At 39.1% G+C, this 16,364-nt stretch overlaps 1 protein-coding gene across 1 annotated transcript in view; it reads right to left on the bottom strand.

Moving 5' to 3' along the window:
- SLC9A4 (solute carrier family 9 member A4) overlaps positions 1 to 15,362 on the bottom strand; it is a 28,959-nt gene extending 13,597 nt beyond the window's left edge. Inside the window, exons 1-3 of the mRNA XM_018554121.1 lie at positions 15,080 to 15,362; positions 10,316 to 10,779; positions 881 to 1,140 (exon numbers count right to left, since the gene is read on the bottom strand). Coding sequence (XP_018409623.1) covers positions 881 to 1,140; positions 10,316 to 10,779; positions 15,080 to 15,278 — 923 coding nt within the window. The 5' untranslated portion in view covers positions 15,279 to 15,362. The remainder of the gene's footprint in view (positions 1 to 880; positions 1,141 to 10,315; positions 10,780 to 15,079) is intronic.
- Positions 15,363 to 16,364: the final 1,002 nt, after the last annotated feature.

The following is a 16,364-nucleotide window of genomic DNA, read 5'->3' as shown; positions in this document are numbered from 1 at the left end:
TTAGGGGTTGCATAAAAAAGATTTATTTAATAAAATAGAAAATAATACATTGCATGTAGTTCCTTGCCAATTAATGCTAAAATAAATAACAGCAAGTAAACATGTCTCTTTATTTTATATATAGCTAGTACACAACTGTATGTGCTACCCATGGAGTCCAATAGGGACAGTACAGAAAGTAAGCAGGTTGTAGCGTCAAGACTAGAGGTATGTTTGAACTATTTTTCTTGCCATTAAATTAACAATTTTGTTTTCATTAAAATCTAATAAAAATTGCCTTGCAATACGAAGCTACCCATGATTTTTCGTTATTTCGTTTTTCAGGATTTGGGTTAAAAAGTCATTTCGTTCATTATTCTGATTATTCGAAATCTGAATTTTTCGTTAATTTCGGATGAGTTAAACAATAATTACCAATGTGTCATTTGTCGCAGCAAAGTGACAGTAAATGTTCTTTTTTTTTACTTTTGACAGTCCACAGAAACAATATCGAGCACGAGTACCGATATTTTTTTTTACATGTGTTTTAAATGAGAGTAATTGATTCCCTACCTGTAAATGTTTGAGAGTTACCTTTAACTGCTTTATAAATAGTGTTCTTGAGATTTCAGCCTTTTGATTTTCTACACCCTTTCAGAAATGTCTTCTTGAAAGGGCCTAACAGGTTCACATTTATTGCTTTGTGAGGTCTCTTCACCACATATGTACAAAGCAGTTTACGCACAACTCTTTACCATGCTGTAGATGTACTGTGGTTTCATCCTACCTTTCTGATCATCAAACATTTTTGATAACTTGAGTTACATCAATTTTTACTGTACTGTATAAAAAATAAATATAACAATAAAACATATTTACAACATTGCTTAGTGGTACTTACGCCAAGATTCCAGAGAGGTAAAAGGCCTCAGCAGATAGGTATGACAGATAGCTGAACATGAAAACAAGAAGGGGTTCAATAGAGGTAATGTTCTTGGTGAATCGGGTGATAAAAGCAGAGAGGAATCCAAATATGATCCCAATAAGTACACCACCAATTCCAACCATAAAAAAACGCCCGATGCCTGCTAGAATGTCTACCGGTTCAATGCTTTCATAGGTGTGCATTTGTATGAATGAGATAAAAATATTATATAACACCTGTAAAGGAGATATAAATTACATACATCATAAAATAAAATGGGCAATCAAATTTATTTTTGTTTGGCAACTATAATGCCACTCTAAAGATATAGGCCTCAAAACCGTTACCTATAAAGGCCAGAGTCTGCAGCACACATAAATACATATAATTACCACCCACATGGGAGATGCTGCTCATTTGACTACTGCTGACCAAACATAAAACAAATATTCCAACTCTGTGCTGGAATGAGATAGCTCCTGGATGGTGGCAGTCTCTGGAGTCTCCCACACTTCAACATGGTCTGGGGGCACACAAATATTTATTTATTACGTTCTTCTGATATGGTTGGTACTATTATTTATGATGATCGTATACTGGAGCACAAGTATGGAATTTTTTTTATATATGTGGGGAAACTATGGTATATTTTTCAATATTATTGAATAAAGCAGTCTCTTTAAAACCAAGACCCAGCATACTTGCTATTGTATATATATATATATATGTAATCAGTTGAAATGTTTCTTTTTTATTTTTGGTCCATAGCAGTCAAATAGGAAGCATTTCTCTTGTGGGAGGTAACAACTGTAATACAGATTATTGTGTAATTCGAGGAAAACAGCTAAATACAAACTTTAAAAACATATTTGCCAAAAGATTTGTAATTGAGTTGCCCTCACTCTTTGTATGGTGATACCATTGTCAGCAGGAATTGAAGTGAGAGGGAATCTCCCTAATGGAGCCCTGGATAGCAGTAAAAAGCCTACAATATGCCTTCAATATAGCCTACGATATGTGGATGACTGGTTGGATATGGTTGTCACTGGTTGCTATATTCTTGTTATGCCTTACTGCATAATAGACATGTGCCCCAGCAAAAAAATAGTTCCATTTCGGATTTTTCATTTTTCAGGTTCCAAAAGTCAATTTGTTTCATTATTTGGATTTGTGTAAATAAAGAGGCCACACCATAAAAAGTCCTTTATTTAAAAAATAAAATAAAGTCCATCGATGTAATCCAAATGTCAATCACGTCGTCCAGCAATGTAGCTCTACATCAATCTTGATGGAGAACTGCTGCTGACTCACTGAAAAGAAATCACGGGCACCACGGCCGATCCCAACTTACACCGGCCGCAAAATGACAGCTCTGCTCCCGAATATCAACAAAGGGACAGAGTGAGTTGTGACATCCCAGGACTTGTTCCGCCCATTTTTTTTACACTCCATAGGGGACCGACAGCTATCACAGAATGTAAACAAATGGGCGAAACAAGTCCCATGTTTCCACGACTCGCTCTGGCCCTATTGTTGACAATCGGGAGCAGAGCTGTCATTTTGCAGCCGGTTTTCTTCGGGTTCAGGCAGCGAGGAATTATTTTTTCGCAGAGTCATCGTCCATTGGCCATCGTCCATCGTGACTGACATGGATCTACATCGCTGGGCAACGTGATTGACTTTTGGTTTACATCGATAGTAATTTTGTGGGGGGTTTTTTAACTTTTTTTTTTAAATAAATTACTTTTTGTTTATGGTGTGCTTATTTACTATTTGAGTGTTTTTGGTGTTTTAGGAAGGGACAACTACTCCTTACTCATTCACAAGGGGGAATGCATCTGGGTGCCCCCTTAATGAAAGGGGACACCCAGATTCCTATAAGCTCCCCTGCCTGCAGACCCCACAACCACCGGGCCAGGGTTGTGGGGAAGAGACCCTTGTGCTTCTCCCCATTTTGAGAGCATGTGGCCTGGTATGGTGCACAAGGAGAGGTTCACACGCTCACCCCCCCTCCTTTCCTGCTGCTCGGATAAAGGGTCTGGAAATGGATTTTAGGAGGACATGATTTTTTTTTTGGCATTGGGATCCCCCCTAAAATTCCTACCAGACCAGGGTCTGGTATTAATTGAGGAGGCGACTCCACACAGTTTGTTTGTTTTTTTTACTTTAACATTTACCAACACAAGTTCATTCCAAATAACATTCAAGAAAATTTTTTGGATGCATCCAAATTTTTTTTCCGGAAAATTCAAATAAGCTTGGATTTGTTATTTCTTTCATTCGGAAATTTGGACACATCCGAATGTCAGAATATGCCAATATCTCTCCGAATTTCAATTTAGAACGAAACAAAATGCACATGTCTACTGCATAACAAGTTTAAAAAGAAGACTTCAATTGGACTTTAATATATACACTATGCATACCTGCAATACTGATAACTTAGCAATTACATTTTGTATTATAATGTAAAGCAATTGCCAAGCAATCTTTCTTTCGTGACTGCACTGCTAAAGGAAGTATTTTCCCTAAATCAATATTCCTTCCTACTTTGTTTGCAAGTACCACACTAAATAGAATGTACTCTGCAAAGCAGAACATTTTTAAATAGCCATGAATTCATCCAACAGGATATGCATGGCAAGTTCAAATATTGTTTGCTACTAATCTACAAAGTAAAGAATATATGGTGTGTTTGTTCACATATTGCTTATGTGTACAGGCCAATAAATAGGGTTTAATATATGGAATACAAATATATATGTAGTTGTGAAATCGACTGGTGGAAATATAATTAAATCCACATTTACATTGGCAGACAAGCTCAGCCAGCCCATATTTAAAATATTCCACATCACTACTGTGTATAATTGACAGTCACAGCCTATTTTAGAAAAACATGTCATTGCATGGGTTTAGGTGGAGTGTAGAAATACCAGTTCTACATTGTATTCTGAAAATAATACAGTACCGTATCTTACCACTTTCCACTCTACTATGTAACACTGGCTTATTTCCATGAATCCATATCAGTAACATTCCTATCATCAAAGAGCTGGAAGTTCAGATAATCTGGTATTACAAAATTTAGTGAAAACGGTAATGGTTGCCTGCTGACTGGAAGTTTTCTGATAATCCAGAAAACTTTAGCACAGGTAAAGGAAGAGGGAATAACTGAATGTAAAGTATAAAGCAGAGACTTGAACAGCATTAGAGTGAAGTAAACACTACCCATAATTTGTTTTCTTATTACTGCTTATGCTATGTTCTCCAAATGGAGTCCTGGAAATGTGTGTGGTTAGTGCTTACACCAGTATTAATGATTTCTCCTCTCCTTCAGATGGAACTGCTAGTAAAAATGTATACCACGCTCATTGCCGTAAAAGTGGAGGTGGCATTAGATGGAAAGTTCCCGCTGTGTTAATCAAGAATGGATATTATAAATTATAAATATTTTAAATATTGTTGTAAGATAACCATACTCCGTAACTCTCTGAGAGGGGAAAAAGAAAAATGTCCTGGGTGGGTCTTCTTTTTTTTTGTATATGCTCCCCGCAGCCCTTTTCATTTTTATAGATGAGCAAAACTCTCTTAAATGACTAGAGGTTGGCATGAGTATGGCTCGTCCACAGGAATAAATAGGCCTGTGTCACACATGTGCAGTAAGAAGAGGATCCATAAGAAAAAACAATAGCAATTACAGGCAATGGTCCTGATTATTGATGAGCTTAGATTAGGACCGAACTCGGTCCATACCTGAGCTCTCTTGAACACAGAAGAAAGCTCCTTCCACCCAATCAGCTGCAGCTGGGGAATTCCTTGCACGCAGCTGTACATAAGCAAAGGGGTGGGATGAAGTGATGTCTTTGGCCTTGTGTGGCCATATGGCATCCATCCTCTTTTTTTATGTGATTGGGCAAGTGACCCATGGCACTTCCGTGTTTAGAGAAGCTCAGGTGTGGACCTAATTTATTGTATGTTGTCCAAAACATGCAATCTAACAATAAATGGTTAGCAGGTAAAACAGATAATGTTCTTTGCTACCAAGGGCAATACCAGCCCATACCCATGTTTTAATAAATGAGAAAGAAAATTTCTATATTGAAGATGGTTCAACTGTTTCTTATTTATAAAGCCCGAATCACTCTCTGTAAACACATTACTAAATTAGAGTTTGCTAAATTCTATGAATATTTTGGAAATAAAGTATTGAGGATGTTAGTTGGTAACTAATTCAGAAAAACAGTAATCGAGCCCATATTCAGCAAATAATCTAATGCGGGTAATAGATAGAGAAAAGGAGGACAATCCATTACTTACTGGATGAAGTGACATCACTGTTCAATAACTATTTTCCACATTACAATTGTGCAAGAAATTATGTATTCTGTTATAAATGTCTGTGTTACCGGCTCTGACAAGTGTTCACAGCATTTATTTCAAAATATTTGTATTATGTTGAAGCTTCGGTCAGGTTGCAACAGCATGACTGGTATAAGAGCATCAACAGTTTTCCAGGTATTTCTTGCTTTTTATTACATTTCTCTAATAGTGCAGGTTTGGAATAATGGAACATTGTCAGTTATAATAGCACATTGTCAGTTTAAATGTAAACAGCAGGCAGACAGCTACATACACTACTAAAACACATTCAACCCCAACTCCAAAAAAGTTGGGATGCTGTGTAAAATCTGCAAATCTTGCAAAGTCATTATCTGGTCTTCTGGTGTGTTTCTGTGCCTTAGGGAGGAAGGGAATGCCTCCAGTTGAGCCTGCTCTTAGTTTTGCACTGCTATATAGGCTCTGTAGTTGGAGATTTAGATTGTTTTGAGTTAAGGCAGACACTTTACAGAAGTGCTTTGATGACGCAGTTTGTCTTCAAAGTACATTTGCAAATGCTTGCACCAAAAGCCTCTGTTTTTAACCTTTGGGCACCCCTATATCAACATCTGTTAATTTCTTAGTGTTATGAGAAAATCCATGTTCAATGATGTTCTTAACTACACAGATGATATTATCACACATTGATAACTTTAGGCCCCATTCACACTAAGGCCTGGTTCACACCTGGGCGTTTTACAGCACTGTCCTACGCTCTGTAAAACGCTCAACATGTGAAAACCAATGATTGCCTATGGACATGGTTCCCACCTGGTCGTTTTACAAACGCCCTATGCCCAAAGAAGTACAGGAGCTTCTTTGGGGCGTATTTGCCGCGCGTATCCATTGGGATACAGCCAGGTGGCCCTCAGAAACGCGCGTTTGGAACACGTTTTTTTTACCGCGAGTCGCTGTAAAAATGCACGGCACGAAACGCGAGACAAACGTGCATATTCGATACGCCTAGGTGTGTACCCAGCCTAAGCGACACTTACCTCGGCCGGGATAGCGCGACTGTTCGGGGCGACGTTCCAGCGATGATCGCGCAACCTTCACCATCGGGCTACATGCAAAAATAGAAAAATCGCAAGACATCCGCGGGAGAGAGGGTCCCGCACAAGTGACGAGCAACAGCGACAAGCGAGATTGAGCTTTTCAATAGAACAGCTCCATTGAAAATCATTGGACGGCGACTTCTCGCGATATCGCGCGGCAAATATGTGCGATATCGCGGCGGAAATCGCGCAATTAAACGCCCAATGTGCATGGGCCCTTAAAGGCTGGTTTCATTGTTTACATTTGGCTTGTTTGCAGTAGTGTTCTGAGGTTTTTTTGTTTTTTTTTACTCTGTAACTATTATACTACTTTGTTCCTGAACATACAATGCAAGCCATTATTAAAAGCACAACAGATTAATGCCTACAACTGAAATTACATGACACAAACCAACTGTGGACCTAGAAACTACAGAACACATACAGCAACTGTGATTTGTCTGCTGACCAACCATCACCTTCTTTCATTCAATATGTTCGTACAACAAAGATGACATTCCTAGCTGTAATTGCACTGCAAGTCCTTTTATCGCACAGGACAGCAGTTAAAAGAACTATGTACATACACTTTGCTTGTTTGGTGGTTTATGGTGTAACCATTGTGGTTTGTAACTATGCAAATGCAAGGCTGTCTGGATCGTTCCAGTCTTCTAAGGACTGTACAGGTGAACTTATTAGAGGTGCACTTGTATTTATTTTGTGTATAATGGTCATGATGTTCTTGCCATCATTACATTGTTAAAAATACACATAGATCTAAAACCACTTCATTATTATATTTTCTGAATATATTGTACTTGTTTTGTTAACATTCTTTTTTATCTTTTATTACTACTATTATTAATATTATAACATTTAAAGCACATCCTGGGACAAAGCTCTCCCTTCTCCCATCCTTCCCTCCCATCCTTTTCCAACCCATTACCAGCTTTATAAAACTAAAATACCTGATTTTGTTCTAAAATTCCTACAAATTATTGGAACCCTATATACCACCCTCTCTGCTTCTATCTGTACACTGCCACAGTGACTCAGATATTGCAAGGGCATTAAACAAAGATGTTTTCTATCTCTACTTTTATTCATAGTGTTCCTTGAACTGTAAGCCATGGAGATTTGAAACGATCCAGACATCAGAGGTGTTGCCAGCAGAGAATTGGAGAACAAATGCTTACTCTTCACTGACAATATCCTGATGCTGAATTTCTCTTACATCATCACATTTCTGTATCAACTCAAAACCCTCAATATGTTCTCCATTATATGTGGACTAACAGTAAACAGCACTTAAACAGCATTAAACCCTACAGGATAATGTGGTTCATGAACTTAAGATGAACTTCTCCATCCACAGACAGTTGGGTATTTACCTGACACTTTCATTTTTAGACCCCTTACAATGCCAACTTTACATCACTTTTTAGGAAACTCTCAAAGGACCTTTCAAACTGGACCCACAACCCACCTTCTTGGTTTAGATGGATTTACTCAAAATTAACATAATGCCTCATCTCACATATTTTTTATGCACACCCCCAATACCAATTCCCAAGATGGTGACTGTATTCTTTTAATCCCAACTAATGAAATTAAATTTGGAGCTAAAAACAACCCAAGATAGACAGTGCGATTATTTTTGCACCAAGGAGCCAGCACAGTCTGGGTTTGCTAAACATCATGAAATACTACTATTCAGTCTAACTTGTGTAACTGGACCTTCCAACAGAAAAAAAAATCCTAACTGAACTGTTTCAGCTACCTAAAGTCAGCCCTTTCCTTTTTAAAGGTACAATAACACACCAGAAGCTCAGACAGCTGAAGGCTTCCAGTGTGTGTCTGCACTAGACACATACTGTCATGTACCTGGGTGTGAGCCTGAAGTGATGAGGAAGGCCTCCCCTTGCAGCTCTCATCTGAGTACCCCTGGAGGTGGATCAGAAGGTGTACAGAGAGAGAGGGGCACAAGTGCCTGTAGCTGGTGCTGTAGAAGGCAGGGTAGATGCCAGAAGTGATTGAAGAAACTGACCAGCAGGTGAAGATGCCAGCAGTGAGTGGTGCAATACCACGGCAAGCAGATGAAGCAGAGTTGGAGACAGAATGGGTCAGTAACTTGCAGGCAGGCGAAGTACAAAGTTAGAAGAAAAGGCGAAGTCAGGAGACAAGGCGAAGTCACTACCAAATCAGAATCCAGAAGAATGGTCAGTGGGGAAGCCGGGGTCAGAAGGCAGGCAGCAAGCAGCAGGAACCGAGTCAGGAAATAACATAGGGAACACTGAAGATCTCTCAGCAATGTGCAGCTGTAACAGGCATCTTTAAATAGCCTACTTGATGCCACTGGCAGCAATACGCTGGCGTGTGCACGCCGTGACTTGCGGATACATGCGCGTCTCTGTTTGCATGCATGCACTTATGTATGTGTGATGTTGGCATGTAACACTTTATATATTGATGCGCAACAGCTCGTGCATTAGTAGGTGCAGGAGCTGCATTATGGACACTAACAGAACATCCCTTACACATACTCTGGAGTCCCAATCTACTTTCCGACACCAGTGGACCTGCATCCAGGTCAGCCGTCTCTTAGTTTGTGCACTACCATGTTTGCATCATAGTTAGGATAGTTTTAAGCAAGGGTCCAGACTTCATAGAGGTAACTTGGCTTCAATATGTATTTTCGCATTTATGCAATAGAAGCTTCTGTTGACGCTGTAGTTGAGACAGTTTAGTTAAAGTGTATTTCCACTTCTGCAGCCAAATTGGGATAACACCTATTTTATGTTTGCTTCATGTTCCCATTCACATAGCATAAGGTAAAAAAAAATGTTTAAATAATTTTTGCTGTTTTATATTGCTTTTACTTGGGCTAGGGTACACATTTCTTCTTGCTTCTAGTTCTTTGAAATGTTAGGAGGGGCTGTGAGGGGTAAGGGGTCTGAGGTGGCCTGTCCATTGTATGCTAATTAAGCTTATCAGATAAACACAATACTCAAATTTCAGTCCCAAGTCTTTCCATTAGGACAGATCCCTGTGAAAGAAAAATGTCTCAGCATCTGGTGAGTTGCTATACCTTTAGGGAGTAAGGGAATGCCTCCAGGTGAACCTGCTCTAAGTTTTGCACTGCTATACTGTTAGGAATTCAGATAGTTTTGATTTAGGGCACACACTTTACGGAGGTGCTTTGGTGCAACAATTTGGCTTCTGCAAACATTTGAAACTGTATGAAACAAAAGCTACTGTTTTTAACTTTGGTAGTTGAGACTTTTTTTTGTTGTTGTTGTTGGTCTATCTATAAAGTTTACTAGGTACCCCTTTGTATTTTTTTGGATCACTTCCTATGTCTTCATAGGACAGCCACCTGTCCTATGTTCTCTGTCTCTCCTTCTAACAATTAGGATCATCTGAAAATTAGAATTAGGCATTTTTCCCAGGCCCCCAGCCTTCAATTTAGACCAAAGGTCAATTTCAGATTGCACATCGAATAACTGACCTCTTGGGGACCCCTCTCTCTCTCTTGGCAGGCCCTGGGGAAGTGCTTGAGCTATACAGTTAGGTGCTCAGCTACATAGTACTGCACTTTTGGGAAACCAGAGGAGTGTCACATGTTCCCCCTCCACCTACTGTAAGTACCAGGCATTTCTTGTGTGGGCCAGTGGCATGGCATAGAATGAAAGGTAATCACATGCTGCTGATGCTCTATTGAGTAAAGTTATTTTGCTGAGTATAGGCAAAGTACAGGTTCACTATGAATGGTTGTGGTTGCTAACATTTTACAAATGAAAATAACTTGCAATATGGGTTTTCCTGTCTCTTTGTGTCAGTTCTGATTACCTCACAGCTGCCATGTTCACTAATTCTTGCTTTGCGTGTTTTTATATTTGTTCATGGTTTTTATGGGCAGTTATAGACTCTAGAATCTATGAAATTGATAATTTTACAAAACTGTGTACCATTTAATTACATAAAAAACATGACTTACCACTGTTATTCCATCATTCAACAAGGATTCTCCGAAAATCATCATATATAGCTGTTCATTTACAGATATCTCCTCAAATACAGCAAGAACAGCCACCGGATCCACTGCTGATATCAGGCTTCCAAAGAGCAAGTTTTGTAACAGATTAATATCAGTCAAACTGAAGGCTTCAATCTGACAGATGGCATATAGAGAGAGGCCAATGCCAAAGGCATTAATAAGTGTCCCCATCACAGACCACCAAATAATGGTTCCGATGTTTTCAAAAAAAGGACGAGTAGGTAGAAAGTATCCCCCTTCCAGCACAATTGGAGGCAGCAGATAAAGGAAATAAATATCAGTTCTCATAGCAGGTGGCGCTTTGTGATCTGTCCCAAAAATGATTCCTCCCATTAGTACACCAATAGCTATCAGAATGCAGCTCTCTGGCATTATTGCTGGCAATTTGTGGTACAGATGAAATCCTATTGAATAAAATTATGTTGTTTAGAAATATTCAAAGACAATACTCATGAAATTGGGTATAACCAGTTTTTCCCCTGCCCAAAAAACACATTCAAAACTCCACTTCAGTATCTAGCCTACAAATCAGAAAATTCTGGTGTATTCTACAATTAAATGTCTTCATGCAATTCCCCCCCCAACACACACACACACACACACACACTCACATTATATTTAAATAAATTAAATGATTTTTTCTTTTTAAATTCTTTCAGGTTAACATACACTACAATTTATAGCCATTACCACAAATATGAACAGCCTGCAATCTCTTGGGAAGGTTTTCCACACAATTTTAAAGGGTGTCTGTGCCCAATCATTCAGAAGAGCATTTGGAAGGCTTCTAACATTAGATAAGAAAACTGGATTGACAATCAGTGTACCAATTTGTCCCAAAGATGTTTAATAATCTTCCTCAGTGTAGAATGATGGACTTTAAATTGTTTCGAAATGGCCTTATAACACTTCCCAGACTGATGGGAAGCAACCAATGCTTCTCTGAGATCATTGGTGATGACTTGCCTCCTTGGCATTGTCTTAACACACCTGAATGCTCCAGACCAGCAAACCGCTAAAGCTTCAGCTTTTATAGAGGTGGTCACACTTACTGATGATCAATTAACCACTTCACACGGGTTAACATTTATACACGTCCTCCCCCGTAGCGGTTATGCCAAGAACACAGCTGTGTTTTTGGCACCATTTTAAACAGCCAGCGATGCCTGTTAAGATACAAGTAATGTGGTGGAATGTGGCCCCCTCCGCTGCTGCCACCGAGTAACCAGGCTTCCCTGTCCCCCATGCGGGCCTTACACAGCGGGTCTCCCGTTGATCGGAGGGAGCTCAGCAAGCTTCTAGCCACTGATCTCTCTTCCGATCACTGGACCTGGAAGTGATGTGTATAACATAATTTTCTGTGTCAATGTTTACATTCTCCAGCTTCTAGAGCCAGAAGAAGAAGCTGGTGAAGCAGATTGCTGCTTCATCGTTTTTTTGGGGGTCTGAAAGATCCCTGATGTCTCCATAAAGAGGACCTGTCACAGCATATTTGTTATTACATCGAGGGCATTTGATCAGCAGCACCTGGCTGCTACTTAGCCTAGGGGTTAAGGGTCACGGGAGGATATATACTAGCGTCCTCCCATGACCCAAACCTCAGTATATTGCGAGCCACAGCTCGCGGTATACTGAGACCGCCGCAGCCGGGACGGATTCCGATATTACTGATGAGATCCACCCAGCTGCATGAGTGACAGCTGGCTCTGCCTATCTAGAGGCAGAGCCAGCTGTACCTGCCCCCTCCCCCGTACGTTCCTCCAGTCAGGGCTGGAGGATTGGAGCGGGAAGGTGGGGAATCCCTGCTGGGATTGGTGACTGACAGTCACCCCTTTCTTCAGGGAGATGATCGAGAAGTGGGCGACGGTATGTGTTCGCTCACTTCCCGATCTATTGAGGTGACGTGTGACAGTTTCATTGTCACACTTTGGCTAGAACTATGAGGATGAGGGCTTTTCACTCACCTCATAGTTCTCCTTTAATTCTTATGGAAACAGTAAGGGTGTATGTAATTTTTCACACATAACTTCTCCATTTTGGCTTCATGTTTGTAAAATAAATAATGGCACAGTGCAATATGTCATGTGTTGTTCTTCTGAGGATTTATTTACCTAATTGTAAGACCTACTAAGGACCAGATGATTTTTATTATTTCCTGTTACTTCACATTATAGAATTCAAAGAGGGTGTACTTTATTTTCACACAACTGTATATCCATGTTATATTTACCAAACTACTTTGCAAACCCATACATTTCCTTGTAAAAGTAGTAATTACACCATCACTGCACTGCACATAGCCTGTGCAAAAAGCAGAGCTGTAGGTGGTCCTAACACTACAGGCTGCCTATACAGGTGGGGGACACAAGATGAGTTGCTCAGCACAAAGAAAGAGAGTAGCAAGGACTGGACTTACAGGAAACTATGGAAGTACAGGAGTTGTTTCATGCTGGATTACTGCATATACCCAAAGGAAATACAAAGGACACCATGATTTAACTAACAATACACATGCTGCTTGTATTTGGACACTATGGGGTTGGTTTACTAAAGGCAAATAGGCTGTTTACTTCTTAACCCATTTGCTGCTCCGCAGTGTATCTCATACGTCGGTGGCAGTGGGCCCCTTTAAATTCTGTGTAAGCTGAGCTGCCGTCAGATCCCATGACCAGTGTGTCAGGTGTCAGAGGGAAGCGGGAAAGTACATGAGGTGAAGTCCTGCTGACTTCCACCACCCAATCATGGGGAAGCTAAAATACTGTTTTTTTTATATTTTTCTTGCATGTGATTGGGTGTTCATTGTGTGTTCATTGCAAAGTGTGGTCCGGTGCAAGGCTTTAGCCAATCAGGGCGGTGCGCAGTGCCTTGTGGGGAGCTCGCCGGGCGAATAGCCCGACGAACGCCCTGATAGTTTGTGTGTTCGATGAACACACGAACTGCCGATGTTCGGGTCGAACTCTTGCTCGACTCGAACATCGAGCCCATCCCTAGTCACCTTCCATGGTGGCCTACCACAGACATGAGATTTAAATGTTTAAATATTTGTTACTGACTTTCTGGGGAAAATTCTGGGGAAAATGAGGGTGGTGCGCTGTCATGTACTGCTTTCCTATTCTCTCCACACATTTTGGAGTTTGTCAGACTTCACTAATATCGCAATAGCGAAGGTGAGAAGGGAAATAATACGAGGTGATTAGAGTTACCTAAGAAATAATAGGGGGTTAAATAGGAACACATTTTACTTTTTTCATGACATCATATGCTGATCGAAGATTACAGCTTTGATCTGCAGATGAATAAGATAGAGTAAATACAATGTAACAGTAATGCTGTTACATTGAATAGCTGAATGAAGCTTACAAACAATGTTCACATTTTGACAGCCAGCATTTGCTGGTAAGAGTGGCAGAGGGGAGTGGCAGCAAGGGAAAACGGACATGGCTTAAGACTTACTGCATGTTGCAAGCCTAAAGTCTGTAAGTGTTTAAAACTGTATAAACTTTAAAATAAAGTTGACCAAAAACCAACATAGCCTTTAAGTTTTGGATAGACTAGGGAAATGTTCTACATTTTGTCAGGATTTAAGTCCTGACTGCATACTCATTGAGATTTCCCCTTACTTCCTGTTCAGTCTGCACTGATCACCTGAAAGAAAGTCAAAAGAAATATTCCCAGTAAGGACACAGGCAGCAATAAAAACTTGACAGAAGACTTAACCCCTTAAGTACCCTCATTCACACTACTAGAAAACTGGCCATGTGTGTCCCAATTAACTATTCTTTCTGACGCAGGCACAAACCGAACAAAAACATAAATTGAAACTCTTCTGCACTTTTAATAAGCATTAGAAAATGTTTTGACTGGGGTTGATCTTTAAGTGACTTTTATATATAAAAATAAGTCATTTAAGTGCCCCTCTCCTGTGTAGGGAAGCTGAAAGCTTATTTTACTCTGATGCCATTTAGCCAATCACTTGTAAACAGTGAAAAATAAGTTGAGACTTGAGTGCTTTCAAAAATCAATTCTAGAGGATGTGCCTATATATTAAACTAAATAGCAAATGTGTGCCTGTGCATTTAATGAGTTTGAGAATCGTAGCTTTAATTACTTGGGATTTGAAAGAAAATTTGGATTTTTAATGTCTGAGTTTAACAATTGTGGTAAGATGCAAGGGAACTGCTTCATATGATACAATCTTCCAAGTGTATAAAGGTTGCTACCTAGTGACAGTAAATGTACATATGGTGTCTTTGAGTCATTTATTTTAATTTTTATATCTAATCTTTTAGGTACCTCGGCTTATATTCGGGACGGCTTATACTCGAGTATATACGGTATACAAATTAGATTTTATCATGTGTGGATATTATAACAATGTCTACTTTGTGGATGGAGCACAGTGAATATAATGTGTGTGTGTGTGTGTATATATATATATAGATATATAGATATATATCTATATATGTATATAGATATATATCTATATATATAGTTTATTTATACTTATTACATTTTAAATTTTTTCGGAAGAATTACCTAACATTTAAAATGAAGCACTACACTGTTGTAAAACCCCAAGTTAAAAATAACTAGAGCAGGCACTTGTTTAATTTTAAGAATGTTAGAACTTGTAAAATATGGCAAGAGAGACAAGCCAAAAAAAGCAAGGCATTTTCATATAAGAAACTTAAATTAGGAACTTACCAATTTTAGCGTAGGAAGCGAGAATGATCCATAGGGTGATTTCGTAGGGGATTTGAACCTGGCTGTAATCCACAGAAAAGACATGTATTCTTTCCGCTGCTTCTGGATTTTCAATTATTGGGATTCCTGTAGTCATATCTGAGTTTGCACTTGAGCTTTTCAAAATCATTAGTAGAATAAGAAAGCAAAATATTTCCATTTTCAAGCAGTAATTCAGGCTTTCGTTGGCCAATAATCTCTACATGGTATAATAAAAACAATGTCACAACATCATCTTATCCACATGAAAATTGTATTCTTATTGATCATGGACACTCTCTATTAGTTCTTTTTCATTTTTTTGTTATAGAGGAAGAAAATAAAACAGAAGCCAGTTCTGATAGTCTTATGTAGTGCTGAAAATTGGGCTCTTGTTTGTGGAAGGAGTCACCTGGTCAGAGTATTTGTTTAAGATAGGATTCATTTTCTTTGACTGAACATGTAATATTCAGTGGCAATTTTCTCTTGTGGCAAGTTAGTCCGCCCAGTTTTTACATTGGTCTCTGTGTTATTGTGAAATCTGACACACTTAGTGCTCTGAGTTCAGAAGCAGTATATTCTGACCAGGTGTGATGTCTGAGAATGATGAGCAGGGCTTTGCCAGACAGTGTTTACACATAACAATATTGCCACCTTGTGAACAGCCATGTATGCAGCACTTTAATGTCATTAAACACAAATGCAGTATTGTGGAATTTGTTGTTACTTTTGTTTGGGTATAAAATATGACTTTATGTCAAACACTCATTTTATAAGAATAACATAACTGTATTTTTATGTCATTAACAAAATGCCTAAAGGCTATCTGCATTATCATTGACTGTCTACAGGAGCATTATATTTGTTAGCAAAAAAGATTCACTGATTGCATAATTTACTTATTAATTTAAATTTTCCTAAATCAAATGTATTACGTGTATATGTGTTTGGGTTTTTTTCTACATATGATCATTATTAGTAATAGTAGTATTACTTGTTAACAAGAAAATATTAATTGATTGCATAATTTTCTCATTCATTTATATTTACCTAAATTAAATGTATTGGACCCCTTTCACATGGGCTGATCAGGAGGGCATCCCCCCACCCCTTTCTTCTTCCACATACTACCCACCCTACTTTCCTACACCCTCCTATGGCTTCCTCTCTCCCTGGCAAATCCCTGACAATATGTAGCCAGCCTTTCAACTACTGTTCCTATGTTCCAAAGCTAACATTCATGCAACCCACTACAGCTAAATAAGAC

This window comes from Nanorana parkeri, unplaced genomic scaffold (genome assembly GCF_000935625.1).
Source record: "Nanorana parkeri isolate BGI_ZX_2015 unplaced genomic scaffold, ASM93562v1 scaffold143, whole genome shotgun sequence".
Lineage (NCBI taxonomy): Eukaryota > Metazoa > Chordata > Amphibia > Anura > Dicroglossidae > Nanorana > Nanorana parkeri.
Note: the sequence above shows the minus strand (reverse complement) of the source record. Positions and strands in the feature narration are given on the sequence as shown.